Source organism: Dicentrarchus labrax, unplaced genomic scaffold, assembly GCF_905237075.1.
Source record: "Dicentrarchus labrax unplaced genomic scaffold, dlabrax2021, whole genome shotgun sequence".
Taxonomy (NCBI): domain Eukaryota; kingdom Metazoa; phylum Chordata; class Actinopteri; family Moronidae; genus Dicentrarchus; species Dicentrarchus labrax.
In genome coordinates this window covers 29,197,607-29,214,010 of record NW_026136718.1, presented here as the reverse complement: position 1 = coordinate 29,214,010, position 16,404 = coordinate 29,197,607, and the positions used below count along the sequence as shown (strand labels likewise).

Sequence of the window (16,404 nt, the reverse complement as noted above, 5' to 3'; positions counted from 1 at the left end):
AATCATTCTGGTGACACACTCCAGACTCCACACGTGGGTCATCATGTGTCAATGAAGAAACATTTACATAAACAGGCTGATCTGCACGTAAAGCACAAAAAGTTCTCACGATGAGAGAAGAAAGATTCCTCTGTGCCTCTGTATAAAAGAGAAGTGATGGAATGGGGCTGCAGATGTAACACAATGCAATATGTGTCAAATCACATACCTACTAAATTATAATAACTTTTACAGGACTCTAGGTATCAATAATGTAGAATTACTATATGCTTATAGTACATTTTTAACCTCCTGGTTATTATGACATTACTTGATCCCTGTTCCTCACCAGTGTATGTGGTTCTCCAATAAACAGGAAGTCAGATATAGTGTTTTTTTGCAACTGTTGTGGGCGCACTTTGACCACAACATATTAAAACATAGCCACATCATTACCACAGTAATGGCATACCTCTTGGGGGTCTGGGCACGGTTATATTTTATATGTGCCTGCAAGGAAATCTGGGAAATTATCAGTTGAGTGCACTAGTTAGTGCCTTTATCCAATAGCACCAATATTCCTAGCTGAACTCACTGAAATGTCCATTAAAGGAATATTTCATTTGCTTAATGTCACTGTGAAAATGCCTGAATCTTTTGTCTTCAGGCAAAAACAGCAAACTAAATAAGTAAGTCTGTAAAACATCATTATCAAACACTAACAGCTCACAGATTGTTTGGCCATTCAAGGGAACGCCACAACAATATGTAAACAAAACATATTAATATAAAAAAAAAATCTTGATTTCCGGACTTCCTGGTGACTAATCATTGCAATGAAATTTTGAATGAAAAACTGTGTAAATTCGTGACTCGCATGGCAGCAATGCACCTACTGTGTGTATGTGCAACGCAAGCCTGAGGAGGAAGCACAGACAGGCCTGGGAAGGGAAGATGTCTTTGGAGCCTACAGCATTAGAAAAGCAACACTTTCCCACTCTACAGAAAAACAAGCACTTCCTAACTTCTCAGAGGGCCGTCCAATGAAAGCTGAGCGGCACCTCAGCAGAGAGGGAAGGAGAGCAGAGACAACGGAATCGAGAAGCGCTACCTGAACTTCATCTGCTGATTCATCTCCCAGGATTCAGCATCTTGAGCTCTATTCTCACGCGTGAAGACAATCAAAGACACACATGTTAACAACTGGACTGCAACTTGCTTCTGAGGAAATTCATGGGTCAGTTGTGTCAAACAATGGAGGGGATATAAGTCAACATATTTTTTACTGCTTGGCTTTTCTCTATGTAGCTTTGTGTATCATTTGTATCGGTTATTATAGCATTGTACTCACAAAAATAATTAAATCTGGGTACAGTAAGTAGTTACACATCAGACAGGCTGTAAACAAACCGACAGTATATCCAGATTAGCAATTCCGTGGCTTGGATGGGCTCAATCAATCAGAAACCAAGCACTTTGTTTGCTCAACAGAAGGACTGGCTGGGACTACAGTTCAGTGTTAGAGAGACTGAGTTGTACGTGGCTTTCCATCATCCATTTTGAGATGAGGCAGGCTGAGACAGTCTGGCAGTCTGGCAGGAAGGACACAGAGCTTGGCATCATCAACATAGCAATTGTAAGAAAAGCCATGTGAGTGGATAATCGGACCAAGGGAGGTGGTATATATTGAAAAGAGAAGGGAACCAAGCACAGATCCATGTGGTACCCCGGTGGAAAGAAAGTGTCACTTTGACTTCACTTTACAACTCCATTGTGTTTAGTGGTATCACTGTGGTCCCAGATCTCAGAAATTACTTTGGTGAGTACAATATCATTATTAATAACAGGACTGATAATTAACTGGAATTATCTTAAAAATTTATGTTGATGACAAAGTAAGTAAAAACCATGTAAGAATGCCAAATTCTCACTGCAAAGACCAATTCTGTTCACTTGCTCACTTGTAATTTAGGAATTAGCTGATAGTACATATATGAACAAACCACTGGACCCTGAAGTGTTCCAGTGGAGGTGATCATAGATCATATATGGTTCGCTTGCTGTTTGAAAGACATGTGATGTCTGGAAGGTGAAAAACTTCATAGCATTGATCTAAAAACTATTATTCTGATTACCACTGTAATTCCTTCAAAATTTTTTCACATGGTAAGCGGTTTTCTTTCTTTCAATATTGGGACCCTGCCTTTGTCTTCACTCCTGCAGGTGAGCACAGTACCTGAAGAAGATGTCCCTGGGTTGACGGCTGGAGTTGGGGTGTACCAGTTGCTCCCTCAGGTGCTCCAGGGAGCAGTTGTAGACATAGACTGGACACTTCAACAGGCTGCTGTCACTGGTACTCTGCTGAGAAACCTGCCGGCTGAAGCTGATGTGGAAATCAGTCTTCTGTGGTTCAGAGAACTGTACTCCTTCTTTTTCTCCCAGATCTGGAAAGTTAGACAAATAGATATTTTCCCCCATTTTTGACTGGACTACACTTATTTTGTTTTGACTGCAACTCTGGAGAAGGGGGTTAGACTGACCTGAGGCTGGGGTCCCGGCCTCTGTCTCAGACATTCTAGTGTCCCAGCTTTCCTGGTCCATCAGGGAGTCAGCGGGCCCAGTCTGGCCTTCGGACCATGGTGAGAGCACAGGGGACCTGGCATTGAAGTGTCCGCTGCTGGAGCTCCTTCGCAGTTTACCGGCCAGACTGAGGCCGGACTCTGACCTTTCCAGCCCACTTGTGGAGCCAGACAGGGAGTCGGCCTGAGATTTGTTGCTGGGAGTCAGAGTGTCATCTTCCTGAGTGCTGATGTTACTCTGAGGCTCCGTCTCCAGCCCTGACTCCATCAACATCAGAACATCTGCAAAATAAACATAGTATGCATATTTTGCATCACGAGAATGTGGTCAAAATTCAAAATCCAAGGTGTACCTGTGAAGGAAGCAGGGAGGAAGGTGAGGAGGATCTGCTGGGAGCTGATGTACTTGGCGTAACACCTCCACTGTGGCGTAGAGCAGCTCCTCTCCCCCAGCAAGGGCTCTTCATCCACAAGGTCTGCATTACTGAAACTCTGCCAAAGATGGAGGAAACACATGTTAATTATTGTACAGTTTACATGAAGCTACTGCAGATTTCCACTGGAAAAGAAAGACTTTTTAAGAAAACTCTTAAATTGTGGTCTGACCCTTTATTTACATCAACTGCAGATAGAAGCATAAAGATCCAAAGAACCATTTGAAACAGACCTATAGCAGAGACAGGCCTTTATTTGCCTTTTTTTATACATATTACAGATTTGATCATATCTTAGTTTGAAACCTCACCATTTTCTGATCTGCTCATGTTTCAATTTACTGTTTTGCAAATTCAACACTCCCTCCATGTTTACCTGTTGTCTTGATAAATCCAGTATGATGTACTTTTCCACTGCATCATTTCCATCAGTACAACACTTAAGATTCACAAAATCTTCAGTAACACAATCTTTTGCTTAAACCTAACCAAACCTATATCAGAATATCAGAAAATACCTCTTGAAATGTTAGAAATACTATTTCTAGGCAGATTATTCAAATAAAGTGTTACCAAAGCATTACACCTCCTTTTTCCAGGTAGATTTTTAATGTGAAAAATCAGCAGGAAGTGTTGAGCTCCACTGAAAGTTGTGCCAGTATAGTACAGTTACCTGGCTTTTATTTATTTTTTTTTCTATTTTTGAGCCACACCCTGTTTTTTTATCAACTGCTTTTCTAAAAAGCAAAAAACCACCTAAAGCAAGAGTAGAAACATTTGAGAATTTTTCTATACCTTTATTAGTCCAAAACTATTAAGGCTCAACACTTGAATGTGAATGTGTGTTGATTACCTGTAAAGTGCTGGTGGATCCCATCACCTCTTTGCTGCTGCCAGTGGTGTGGAATGACGTCATTGTGTCCTGTCTGTCTGGTGGTTTCACACACTCCTCTGACAAAACATAAAACATCAGATGTAATAGATTAGAAGAGACAGTGACTCATCAGGTAGGCTCTGTAGTTCTGTTAATGTGGAGGTAAGTGGCACAGATTGGCTAGAAGAACAGCCGAGATGAGACGCAGTGACGTGTGCTGACCTTTAATGACAGGTAAAGAGAAAGGAGCGATATGGCCGTCTCGCTCTCGCTCTAAGATGTGGTGCATGAAGGTGACGTGGTCACTGTCAGCTAGCGGGATTTCTCTGTCGCTGAGCTCGTGTTCCAGGCTGCTGTGGAAGAGGCTGAGCAGCAGCTCGTTGGGCAGACAGGGGGAGCTATGAACCTGCTCCCCAGTCTCCACTGCTACTGACAAAAAGGTGAAGACACGCATGACAACAAGGAACAACTACTGGATCTTAAAAAGTAAAGGGTCCCAGCTATTCCTTGACTCTCAGAGTTTTTTTCTCATTGTATATTGCTACAGAAGTATTTATTTCATGATGGATGTGTATTTTTCTTATTGTTGCAGTAAATGGTACAAACCGTATGAGTACACTACCTGTGCTGAATGTGAGGAAGAAGAGCTCGACCTGCTGGCATTTGGGGAGTAGCTGAATGAGATCAAACTGGAAAGGAACCATGTGAATGCTGTCCTCAGAGGCAAGGGCATCTCCTGCACACACACATACAGGAAATACATCCATGATTTACTTACCAAAGAGCAATACACAGATTTTACACTACAAAAATGCACAATCAGAGCCAGCAGCTGCAAGGGACAGCCATTACTAAAACACACAACTCTTAATTTGTTTCCAATGGCTTCTGTTATAAAAGTAAAAAAAGTATGGAAAAATATCATATTGTGATATTTTGTTTTGTGACATTGAGATATGTATTGAGTTTCAAAAACACTATTGATTTTTGTGTTTAAAAACTGCTCAAATCCCACTATTTTGTAGTAAAAATACAGATTTTATGCATATGGTGGTGTGTTTATACTTTAGACACTTTTCATACAATCTGATCTAAAAAAAAGGCAACCTATTGCCTTGTGTAACCCCTGTATCGTGATACGTATAGTATCACCCGATTCTTGCCAATACACAGCCCTATTTATTATTGTACATTTTACTGCACTCTGGTTATTTGGATCCTATAGTTACATAAAATATGATGTTTTCTTATAGATTATGCTGCCCAGCAGTGATACAGTAGTTGGTAGAGGGAGAAAATGCCAGTAGATTGGCTACAGAGTACTACTACTGGCCACCATTTGAGAATATGGGTAAGAAAATATAAAAAAATATCGGATTTTGTTTTGTGATATTGTATCGGTTCTCAAAAACACTATCGATGTTTGTGTTTAAACTCACAACTGCTAAGTAGAAACAACTGAGGGTTATGATGTTGGATGTTACTGTGATAAAAACAAATTCAATTCAGTACTGCAATATACTGAATCGCAACCCGTGTATCGTGATACGAATGCAGAAAATTTGATTTTTGTAAACAGCACATTACCTCTCACATCCTTGAGTCCAGCCGGCAGCGAGCAGACCTGGTCTTTATTCTGACACAGTTGGCACAAATACTCAAAGGTCATCATGGTGGACATACAGGACAGATCCCTTGGGAAGATCTAAAACAACAGAGAAGGTCAATATAAAACACAACCTTAAATACAAACCACACAAAACTGAACTCAACTGAGCTCTTTGCACGCACCCCCAGAACCCCTCAGCTCTATGTCAGAATGAATGAGTGGGTGGACAAACTATTGGCTCTATAAAATAGGGATACGCACTGCTTGGGGGATCTCCTGGTACTTGAGGCCCTGGAAGTGGCGATGTTGGTCCATGCAATTCATCACCGTGCCACACTGTGGTTCCACCCAGCACTCTGTGACAAGGTTCAGCTCTGTGTCCATGTCTACGGCCTCCACCTCAGTGTCGTTGTCGTCATCAGTGGAGAAGCTGTCCCATGAAACACAGGAGACAACCATGTACCATTTCAGCACAACCAAAAGGATTTTTTAAAAGTCTATTGGGGGATTTGTTCCGCTCCTCACAGGACATGCAGACTTGGTGCCAACATTCATGAAGGAGGGTCAGTGTGATTGCCAGGAAGCCACTGTGTGTACAGCAGGGCTGGACAGACTGCAGGTTTCATTCCAGCAGATCACTGCTGATTATGAGTGTGTTGGCTGAAATCAAAACCTGCAGACTGTTGGGCCTCCTGGTGTGGAAGTTGAATGTCTCTTTCTTTGGCACCATCATATGGTAGCATCAAAAACAACACTACACGCTAGCAGACAGCAATGCACATCAGTGCTGGCTCCAGACCACCAAATTACCATCCACATCTCCGATCCGTTCAGCAATACAAACAGGTCTGATGTTGTCCTCCAGAACTGCAACTATTAGATGATTAATTAGTTGTCAACTATTAAATTGATCTGTATTATTTTGATTAATTGTTTTGAATCATTTTTAAAGAAAAACAATTTCTTTGATTTCAGCTTCTCAAATGTCACTATTTCTGGTGTCTTTAGTCCTCTGACAGTAAACTGAACATTATTTACCATTTTCTGACATTTTATGGACCAAACGTGTAATCAATTAATTGTGAAAAAGATCGTCAGATTAATGTATAATGAAAATAATCATTAGTTGCAGCTGTATTGTCCTCAAGGGCATCTGTTGCTGCTGGTTGGAGAAACAGTTGACCAGTTTCCCATATTGTTGGCTACTTTGCTACATCAATGCTGAGTCTTCCATGTCAGCTGGCAGGATTGATCACTTGCTACTGATTGGTTAGGGCGACGTGAGGTGTTACTTCATGAATGAAGTGAAACCGAACAGCCATTCTTATTACTGGGCTTAGCAATGAACACTGATACACCGCCTCCTCCTCCCGGGCTGAAAAGTAACACATTTTACACCAGGATCGTCAAATTTTCACAGTACTACATTACAAAACAAGTGGCTGTTTGTTAGCACCCCACGCAAATGAATGAGGGGCAGTTCAGTCTGACTGCAGTCACGACAAGGTGCTGTATAAAGATGATTACTACCCGTCTTACCTGTCCTTAGTAGACGTAGAGTGAGGTGGAAATAGGATGTACTGAACAATACAAGAGTGACTCTCTCTGTCTGTGTCCCCTGACATGCCCTGAGGAGAGAAATCACATTCAGTGCAAACTAATTCAGACTACCCGTAACACCTGTAATGCACATTTTTAAGAACCTAAATGACACTATACACAACCTGTTCAAGAGGCTATTATATACATAAACCTTTGTCTCACCCTGTTTCTAACTACACTGTAAGTTTAAGTAAACAGCAGGACATGATAAGACACATCCGTTTGTTGCCCCAGAACTGAGGACAACGTGTAACTGTGTTAGAGTGACTCTCAAGTAAAGGGAGACTGCCTCTTTGACTTTTCACTCATTTGAGCCTTCACATACTGGTATGTGTGAGTGTTACTGTGAGTCCATCTATAGATGCTGAATAAACCTTACAAAAAGACAAACTCATACTTTGACTGCTTTATTTAAAAAACTGCCTTCACACACGTTCATAACATGACAGTACTGAAGATAAAAAACAGTCAAATGGTGCAAATGGAAACACCTCTGCATTTAGTGTTCTAAATGATCTGCTTTGTTGTACCTTCATCGGCAGCTCCATCACCAGGTTGACGATGCCCTCTCCGCTGGCAGCAAAGTGGAAGCCTTCTGATACGCGGATCCTGCACAGACATCAACAGAGGGGGAACAAATTCCACATCAAACCAACCTAGCTGCTATGTCTTCAAGCATCTATAAAACAAACTGCTATAAGTCTGCACTAATGAAATAATAACCCTCAGCACACATTTGCAAATAAACAAATGTGGTTTTCTGAAATGGCTTCGCTAAGAATGTACTGTTATCTAAGGTTATCTATGGGATACAACAACCTGTGTTGACAGGTAATGTTAAATGTAATGGATTGCTTTGGGACACTGGTTTATTAAAACAAACTCCATCTCTCATTATTTTATCTGTTAATTGTATCCTCAATTAAAAGCTGGTATTCAAATAATGAGCAGGTCTTTAACAATAATGACAAGGCGAAAGCAAATTGAGTATCATGCATTTCCACACTCACCACTCTGTTGGTCTTAGTTTCACTGATTTCCAATCACTTCTGTTTTACTTTGTTTTTTGAGGAATGTTAAATTACATGTTTCAAAAGGGGGGGAGGGGTCACTGCTAGAGGCTTTTATTGTGACAGGCCAGCAGGAATCATAGATTGACAGTAGTTTAACAGCATTTGAAAAAATGGCAAAATAGCTATCAGTTTCTTTATATGAACTAAGTTAGCACAGCCCTGATGGATCCAAACTCCATTCAGAAAACAAGCATTTTTAACATTGTTTGCTTGTCATCTTGTCAACAGACCCGACAAATATGAATTCAGACTTTCTACAAATCGGCCTCATGCTGTACTTATTTCAGCATCCTTTTGATCTGTTCATTATTAAAGATTTTTTAGGACGGCTGGGTCGTCCACTAATCCAAAGGTTGTTTGTTCGATCCCTGGCTTGTGGCATGTAGTGTAAAAGCGCTTTGAGTGGTCGGAAGACTAGAAAGGCGCTATGCAAGTACAGGTCCATTTACCATTCATCAGGTCCATTTATCACAATTAATTCACAGCGAAATCTCTTTATTTTGGGCCCATACTGCCGCAGGAAACCAGATTGAAGTGCAAATTGTTATCAAATACAAACACTCCTGCAGGCAAACTTGGAAAGTCACTTCACGTTTGATGGGAACACATCATCAGAGTGCGAGCAACAGATTGGTGAGGATGACCAAGCTTTTGTACTGATGGATTTGGACATTATACTGAATTTATCAAAACAACAGGTAATCATGGAGGAAGCCGTGAGTTTTCAGCAAATGGTACACAAACTTACTGCACGCTATTGGACAATTTATAGCTATTATAAAGCATTCTATATGAAAAAATAACAAAGAACGAGAAAATTGCCATACCTATAATTTTGTAAAGTTTACACGTTTTTGGGGTTTATTTGGTCAATTTATTAATTTAATCATTTATTTAATATTAACAAAATGCAACCAAAAGTAAAATGTTTACTGATATTGATAAGCAAATGTGTTTTATTCTTAATAAACTTAAAACACTTCTTTAGGTGCACAAAAACAAACATGCCAGAAGGATACCAGCTTAATTGTTGCTTTACAATGCAGGGTTGTGTAATGAACTACAGGTCGTAGTTCCCCTCATAAAAACAAAAACAAATCTGTTCACAAAAATGATATACAGTAAAATTTATTAAAAGTCATAAAAAATAAAAAGGTAACAACAAATAACAACCCAAAAGTGTGTGAACTCACTCGGAGAGCATGGACAGGATGTGTGCCACGGCCTGCATGGCCACGGTCGATCCCTGGCTGCTCTGCACAGCCCACACCCAGCGCTGGTGCAGGAAGTAACGGGACAGGGAGGCTAGGGTGGAGGAGGCTGTCCGGTTGGCCGCCATGCTGAGGGGGACGGCACTGTTGGAGGGCTGAGGGAAGTTCTCCATGTTGAAAATGAAGGGAGTCCTGAAGTCCAGCGGCAGCTTCTCATACCTGCAGAGCATTGCGTTCAAATGTGTCCGGCTGGCAATACTTTCAATTTGGGGATTGGAAGAATGCGATCAAATACAATAAGCCTTATGTCTTATGAAGAAGACATTACAAACAACTGCAATTTCAAACTAGTGTAATGTGTTTTTTGTGAACATAGAGTGCAGTTATGGCAAGCTGTGGTCACAGGCACTGACCTTATGAGCAGCTTCTCCAAGGGCTTATTAAGCACCACCACACAGGGTCTGTCTGACAGCGCTGGCTTGGGAGCGGGGATGGAGGGGGATTTGGAGGGTGACGGATGGCCAACAACCTTTCTCTTGGTTTTGGGGGTGGCCTCTTTGTTCTGAACACGATGAGGGAAGCGTAGTTTGAGGATCTGCTCTCGCAGCTCGTCCACAATCTGATGAAAGACACAGACGTCCCAACAGGTTACCACGGAGACATTCAGTTTGTGGACACTTGATGTTTCAGTGAGTCTGTAGTATGTGGCCAGTGTCTGGCTGTGCTGACCACTGTCACCATACTTTGATGATGATTACAAATTAAGTAAAAGGCTGCCTAATTAATGTACCTCACTTGTTGGATGAAAAACTGGAAGTCAATTACAGTTACTGGCAGACATTACAGATCCTGTTGCCACAAATATCACGCTAGTTCAGACAAATTTCAAACAGCGTATTTCATGCAAATCTTGAAATGTCAGTCTGCAGGGCTTTAAAAGGAAACTGATGAGCAATCAACAGAATTTCAAAATGATTCATTTGTCATTCTTTTTCAGTCAGCTGAAGCTTTCTGGGGATTTTGGGGGGGGGTTGTTTGTTTGAGTCATTTTTGGTTAATTAGTAATACGCATATTTAAGTTGGTGTCATAATCATCATCATTGTTATATATTGATTATTTATTTTATCATTTTGTTGTGTTTTTTTAAATGTAATAAAATATTATATAGAAAATTAACTTGAATAAATACAATTAGCACACAATTTGTCTGATTTATAAAATATAATGTTAAAAGAAAACTACAGTAAAGTGTACCTGACAGAAAAAGTTTAACAAAATAAAGGTCCTGCATTGTATTGAAGTGTCAAATTGAAGTTTTGATACCCATTAGAAGATATACAGTACGTGTGGTTTTAAGTACCAAAAACCATCTCAATATAGTTTTACGTGTCTGGCAAGAACAGGGCCTTTTGTGTTGTATTTTGTCTTATTGAGTGAGGAACACTAAATGCACACAAAACAGTAACAGCCTGTAGTCTGGTTCTATTAACACCTTACAGCATGCAATACATCACCACCGCTAACTGCAACATACCTCAGAGGGTGGAACCTACACCTCCTCTGACACAACAACAAAGGCAGAATCTGCTGCTGAGACATCGGTTTGGATAGCACAGGTGTCCCTGATTCTATATTTAGGGACCGAGCCAGCGACCACTGGAGGTCCCTATTGTTTTTGCTTGATTTCTTACTTATTATTTTTAGGCCACTTCGACTGCATTTTTGCCCCCCTGAACATATACGAAAACTCAATTTTATTTGGCAAAGTGGTCAGGCCTCGTGAAAAATTATATATTCTATGTGTCACTTTCAGGTCGACCGCTAGGTGGCGCTATTATCATAAAAAGTGCGTTTAGGCTAATAACTTCTGCATAGTTTGTCGCACATTTAAAAACCTTGTATCCACGCGTTCGGTGAATGGAGCTGAATCTTCCTATGTAGGCCCCGCCCACTTCCGCCAATAATTTTATTTCGTTAAAGCACGAAATGTCCTTTTTCGTGTTCCTCCTACACGCTTTGTCCGATTCGCACGGAATTTTTCACCTAGCACCTGGGGATCGCCCTGGCAAAAAAAGTAATTTGAACATTTTTGAAATTTCAAAAAATAAGCACGCTACAAAATTCAAACTTCCTGTACGTCCGATTGACACCACACTTGGGTCCATAGTTCCACATGTCTTCCTTAGGCATCGTGCACAATTTCAAACCATCGCCACAAGGTGGCGCTCTTTAAAATAAAGAAGTTTATATCTCTGCAAGCCTCTTGGACCCATACCCCAAACCCCACGGGAAGTCGGCCATTTTGATTTTCATTTTCACTTTCGACAAACATTTCGTGTTGTATTTGAACGAACTCCTCCTAGGGAATTTATCGGATCTCCTTCAAAATTTGTCAGGACAGTCAAAAAATGGTGCTGATTAAAAGCTGTGCTATTTGTGACTGTATGTTTAACCGTGTGCCCGTGACGACGTGTCGAATTCCACCGATTGGCCATCAAACAGATAGTACTCATATCTTCAGTGTACAGTCCCACCCTGAACATGTCCTCATAACTTCAGCGTACATGATCCAATCTCAATGAAACTTCACGTGTTTGATAACAGTCCCACCCTAAACACGTCTACATGACAATATTCAGACATAGTGATAGCGCCACATACTGGTAACAGGAAGTATCACGTTTTATACTTTCATGTTGTACTCCTCGCAGGATGATCAGATCCAGCTGAAATTTACTTATAAAATGCAAAACACATTGTTGATGATATGTGGTGACTGTGGTGAGGGGGCGTGTCTGTGGGGTGGCGGGGAATTTTGATGGACCGCCACAAAACACGAATTCGCTATAACTTGAGTGTACATTGTCCAATCGGCTCCACACTTCAAATGCTTGATAACAGTCCCGCCCTGAACACGTGTACATGACAATATTCAGACATAGTGATAGCGCCACCTACTGGCAACAGGAAGTAAGCGCCGCGTGGCGATTTTGAGCTGATTAACAGCAGATTTTCATGTTGTGGTCCGCACGTGTTACGACGGCACGCGATGAGGCCGCAGCACGCCCCAAGTTGCGTGGAGTGCAAGGTCCCGCCCAACGTTGCTTGCAGCTTTAATTATTATTGGTTTGACTGTCAGTACCTTGTTTCTGATGTGGGCTGGTGTTCCAATGGGGAAGCCCAGACGCAGCACCATGCAGGGCGTCTTGGAGATGAGGCGGACCAGGTAGAAGGAGGTGGGAGGCTGGTCGGATGAACTGTGGAGACAGAATTGATAGAAAATTTTAATATGAATTATATTTAACACAGAGGTTGGTGTCACATGAATTTCTTATTTTAAAGGAGTAAAACGTGCTGTGACCTTAGGCAGTGTTACCCAACCTTTTTGACCTGTGACAATCTTGCCCTCACTGTGGACATGAGTTGTTTTCCTCCTTGGATTATCAGATATAAATGGATTTTTAAAAAGGATTTTTTACAAAAAAGGGAAACTTTAGAGACACTAAAACCAGACCAATATGGAATTTTTGTGTGTTTTATTGGTGAAAAAAATTCACCACTTATCGATATGGCAGCCGATATTGTCAACCAACCAGCTGACGTTGCTGAGAGCGGCTTCTTCTCTCTGACTCCGGGGTGTTTTCCACAGTAATAACATCAGCTTAATATCAGTCGGGTGTTAAGTCTGAAGAAATTTAACAGTTTAGTGTAGCAGAAATGCCTATTTTGGAGAACTGAGACCACAGTTGTATAAGGGAACCTTTCCAGTTTATGGGGATTTACTTTGAGCATGGAAATTATCAACTGGGGATGCTAATAATGCATAAATATCAGCTCCCATCCAAAAACACTGATATTACCATCAGCATTAATAATAATATATAATTTTAGTTCGAGTATATAAAACAACAAACAAGCTCTTCACCCCAGATGTACTTCCATCTGCAAATAAACAACAGCCATCAGTGCCATTTTGTCTGCAGCCGTTGTCTCACCTGTATATGAGTTTGACATATGAGTAACCCTCCACCAACACGAAGCTGCTCCAGTCCCTCAGCAGCGATGTGAGGGCAGAGTGGGAGATACGACACTGAATGGTGCTATAACGTCCGTTGTTCCCAGCTGTGTGCAGGTGTTTGGGGACAGGCCTGGAGGGACAAAATGATTAATGCAATGAAGGACTGACCAGAATAAACACCAAGCGTCCACACAACAATCTTTTCTTTTATCTTTCTATCTAGTGTAGTGAAGCTGCTACCCATGATCCAGGCTGAGCAAACAGCCTTTAAATAGTTTTTAATGTTTATTCACAGCTATATATTTTCTCACATGTCGTGTTCAAGGATGATAGCAATGCGATGCATGTGCAGCCATCTCTGCCAGAAGTTGGCGTCCATGGAGAGGATGGGCTTCCAGTAAGAGGCAAACTGGGACTGAGAGGAGTCTTTGGATCCACTGTGCTGCAATGACAGAACCTGGAAAAAGAGGAGATTGTTTATTGACGGTGGTACACAAACAGAAAAAAGGCTTAACTGTGGAATACGAGGTGATCAGTGTGATTCTTTATAAATCCCATGAAAACACCAAGCTTTTAAACCTGGATTTAAAAATATTCAATGTTGGTGCAGGTCTATTATTTTCTGAATGTTTGTTCCATATTTTGTTCGTATAAAAAACTAATTCCTATAGACTTAGTTAATGCTGAACTGAAATGGAGTTTTATTGCAGCAGAATACGTAAATGTTTTCTGCACAGTACCGGAGTAGTAGAGCCGGGAGGGATGTAGAACAGAGGAACTCCATTTTTGGTGCTCTCAGGAATCATGTAGTTCTCAGGAATTGAATTAAACGACTGGAGGTGCACCAACATCTGATCAGTTTGGTTGATGCTTGAAGGACACACAGTAAAAGCAGTTAGGTAACAACAGATGTAGCATTAAAAGAATAGCAATCAATCTCTATCAAATGTATCATGATTTTGTTATGTTTTACATGTAGGTAGACGTTTGCTTTGAGCTGTACCTCTGCAGTGTGTTCCAGAAGCGTCGGATGACGGAGGTGCGATACGGGCTGGTGATGGGTTTCCTCTGGGTGCAGCTTATGTCATGCAGGATGTCGTAGCTTCCCTCCATCGTCACCTCCACCCTGGTGGTTCTCTTGGTGAGGTCCAACGGCCATGAGGCGGCTGCCAGGTACTCGATATGCATGTTGTGTTTCCATAAGAGCACAAGCTTCACCTCCAGCTGAGTCCCACCTTAAGAAATCAGCAAAGTGTCAGTCTCAACGAGGATAAAGGCCTAATGCTGCGCTATCTTGTTGAGCTGTTTGTCCAAGGACTTTTTAAATATCTGAGATCTTTGTAAAGACAGACGTTTACCTTTGGTGAGGCTGATCTCTCTGATGGTGTAGCCCTCTCTCAGTCGCACAGACACTACACTGATTAAATGAGCATGGACTTCCTTCTCTGTGTGCTTCTTCCTCCTCATGACCAGGGCAGGGTTACCGCTGGCTGACACCAGGTGCTCATTGAAGAGTTTGTGCTGGGAAACTACAAAACAAAGTAGATTGTATGGTCACCCATTTATTTGGCATCATCACCTTAAACATAATTATTATCACTAATGACAACTGTAAATAATGTGTACGCAGGAAACAGGTACCAGTACGTTTACTTGAATATATATTAAAAGCTGTGGGGTTCCCCAAGGCTCAGTGTTGGGCCCATTATTGGTAAAAACATAAATCGCCATAAAAAAACTGCCATATTTTGTTCAAGGGGGTCTATAATTCGTGAGTACAAACTTATATACAGATACAGTGTGTTAGTAAAGTAATAACCTACAACAGACTCAATTTCAAGAGTTATAGTACGCATAGCTGTCTCACCACAGAAGTACTCTGAGTTCATAGACTCAGGGGTCTTGAGGAAGGAATAGGTTAAGAAGGCCTTGTGGTAGGCATTCATCTCCAGGCTGTTCAGGTCCACTTCAGGGCAGCTGGGCAGGTATGAACCGAAGGTAGCTAATGAGATGAACTTCATCAGCTCTACGTTGGGTATGTAACCAAAGCTACAGTCGTAGGAGTACGCACCACCGACCTGGAAAGGAACAATCGCAATTTGAAGGAAAGTGGATTATGCATCATTTATTGTCACAGAATCCCTCATATGTAACATTTCTTTAAGAGGAGGAGGTACCCTGGGTTATAAATTCCGTCTTGACTTTGAGCATATTCAGGATATAACATTTCCAATGTATTTATATCCCTGAATTTATAAATCTGAGATTATCCTTAAAATATCAGCTTTTTCTGCATCATCCAAGTAACAAAAGCAGTTAAGGATAAAACCACCACGATGATTAAAACTGGATTTTTGATGTGCAAGTATTCCTTTTAAACAGCTCCCAACATGTCTAAAGATGTCTAAAAGATTAAAAGAAAAAGCACAAACCCACAAATACAGCATACACCAATAATACACAATGGAAATGGCTGTCTCAGGAATAGTTTTGAGTTATTAGTAACAAAATCAAGCTGCAAACATTAAGATGTTATGACCCTTACTTGCACAAAGGAGCAGGCAATGGTTCCACTCCTGAGCTGGTTCAGTAGTGTTTCACACATGGCTACATCAGGAACACTGGTCACTCCGTCTGTGATAATAATGATACCTGAAACACACAGTGATGAGTCAGCGATGTGAAGCTATGAAAATTGACTGCTCTCTCTTTTTTTCATCAAGTCAAGACTACAAAGACATGCAAAAGACAGAATTCTTGGGTTGCAGACAGTTGGTGAGTTTGGATGACACATTGTATAAGTCTACTTAGAGCACCTTCACACTTCTGTGTCGTGGACTCGAAACTTAAATATTTTCTATCATCATCTTTGTTTATTTAAAAAAAAAAAAATTCTTTAACAAACATCATTAACTTCCCAATTACAGTATGGATTGTTGTTGTTTATTTTGTAGTCTTCTGTCCCATATTGCTTGCATTTCAATGTGATTTTGTTTATCTTGCCCTGGGTTTTAAGGAGAGGAG

General features: G+C 41.1%; 1 protein-coding gene across 11 annotated transcripts in view; it reads right to left on the bottom strand.

The window, feature by feature from the left end:
• The window catches only part of szt2 (SZT2 subunit of KICSTOR complex), a 117,416-nt gene that overhangs the window by 95,193 nt on the left and 5,819 nt on the right, over window positions 1-16,404 (bottom strand). For 5 of the 11 annotated variants that reach the window (XM_051377722.1, XM_051377725.1, XM_051377721.1 and 2 more), the window contains exons 7-27: window positions 15,926-16,032; window positions 15,248-15,458; window positions 14,739-14,909; window positions 14,384-14,615; window positions 14,121-14,250; window positions 13,692-13,837; window positions 13,358-13,510; window positions 12,505-12,619; window positions 9,775-9,980; window positions 9,344-9,619; window positions 7,608-7,686; window positions 7,015-7,103; window positions 5,737-5,905; window positions 5,454-5,571; window positions 4,489-4,602; window positions 4,089-4,292; window positions 3,846-3,943; window positions 2,912-3,050; window positions 2,520-2,840; window positions 2,216-2,423; window positions 1,091-1,138 (exon numbers count right to left, since the gene is read on the bottom strand). In XM_051377722.1, the coding sequence (XP_051233682.1) occupies window positions 1,091-1,138; window positions 2,216-2,423; window positions 2,520-2,840; window positions 2,912-3,050; window positions 3,846-3,943; window positions 4,089-4,292; window positions 4,489-4,602; window positions 5,454-5,571; window positions 5,737-5,905; window positions 7,015-7,103; window positions 7,608-7,686; window positions 9,344-9,619; window positions 9,775-9,980; window positions 12,505-12,619; window positions 13,358-13,510; window positions 13,692-13,837; window positions 14,121-14,250; window positions 14,384-14,615; window positions 14,739-14,909; window positions 15,248-15,458; window positions 15,926-16,032 (3,334 nt within the window). The remainder of the gene's footprint in view (window positions 1-1,090; window positions 1,139-2,215; window positions 2,424-2,519; window positions 2,841-2,911; window positions 3,051-3,845; window positions 3,944-4,088; window positions 4,293-4,488; window positions 4,603-5,453; window positions 5,572-5,736; window positions 5,906-7,014; window positions 7,104-7,607; window positions 7,687-9,343; window positions 9,620-9,774; window positions 9,981-12,504; window positions 12,620-13,357; window positions 13,511-13,691; window positions 13,838-14,120; window positions 14,251-14,383; window positions 14,616-14,738; window positions 14,910-15,247; window positions 15,459-15,925; window positions 16,033-16,404) is intronic. The other 6 variants (XM_051377723.1, XM_051377730.1, XM_051377731.1 and 3 more) reach the window with 3 other exon arrangements.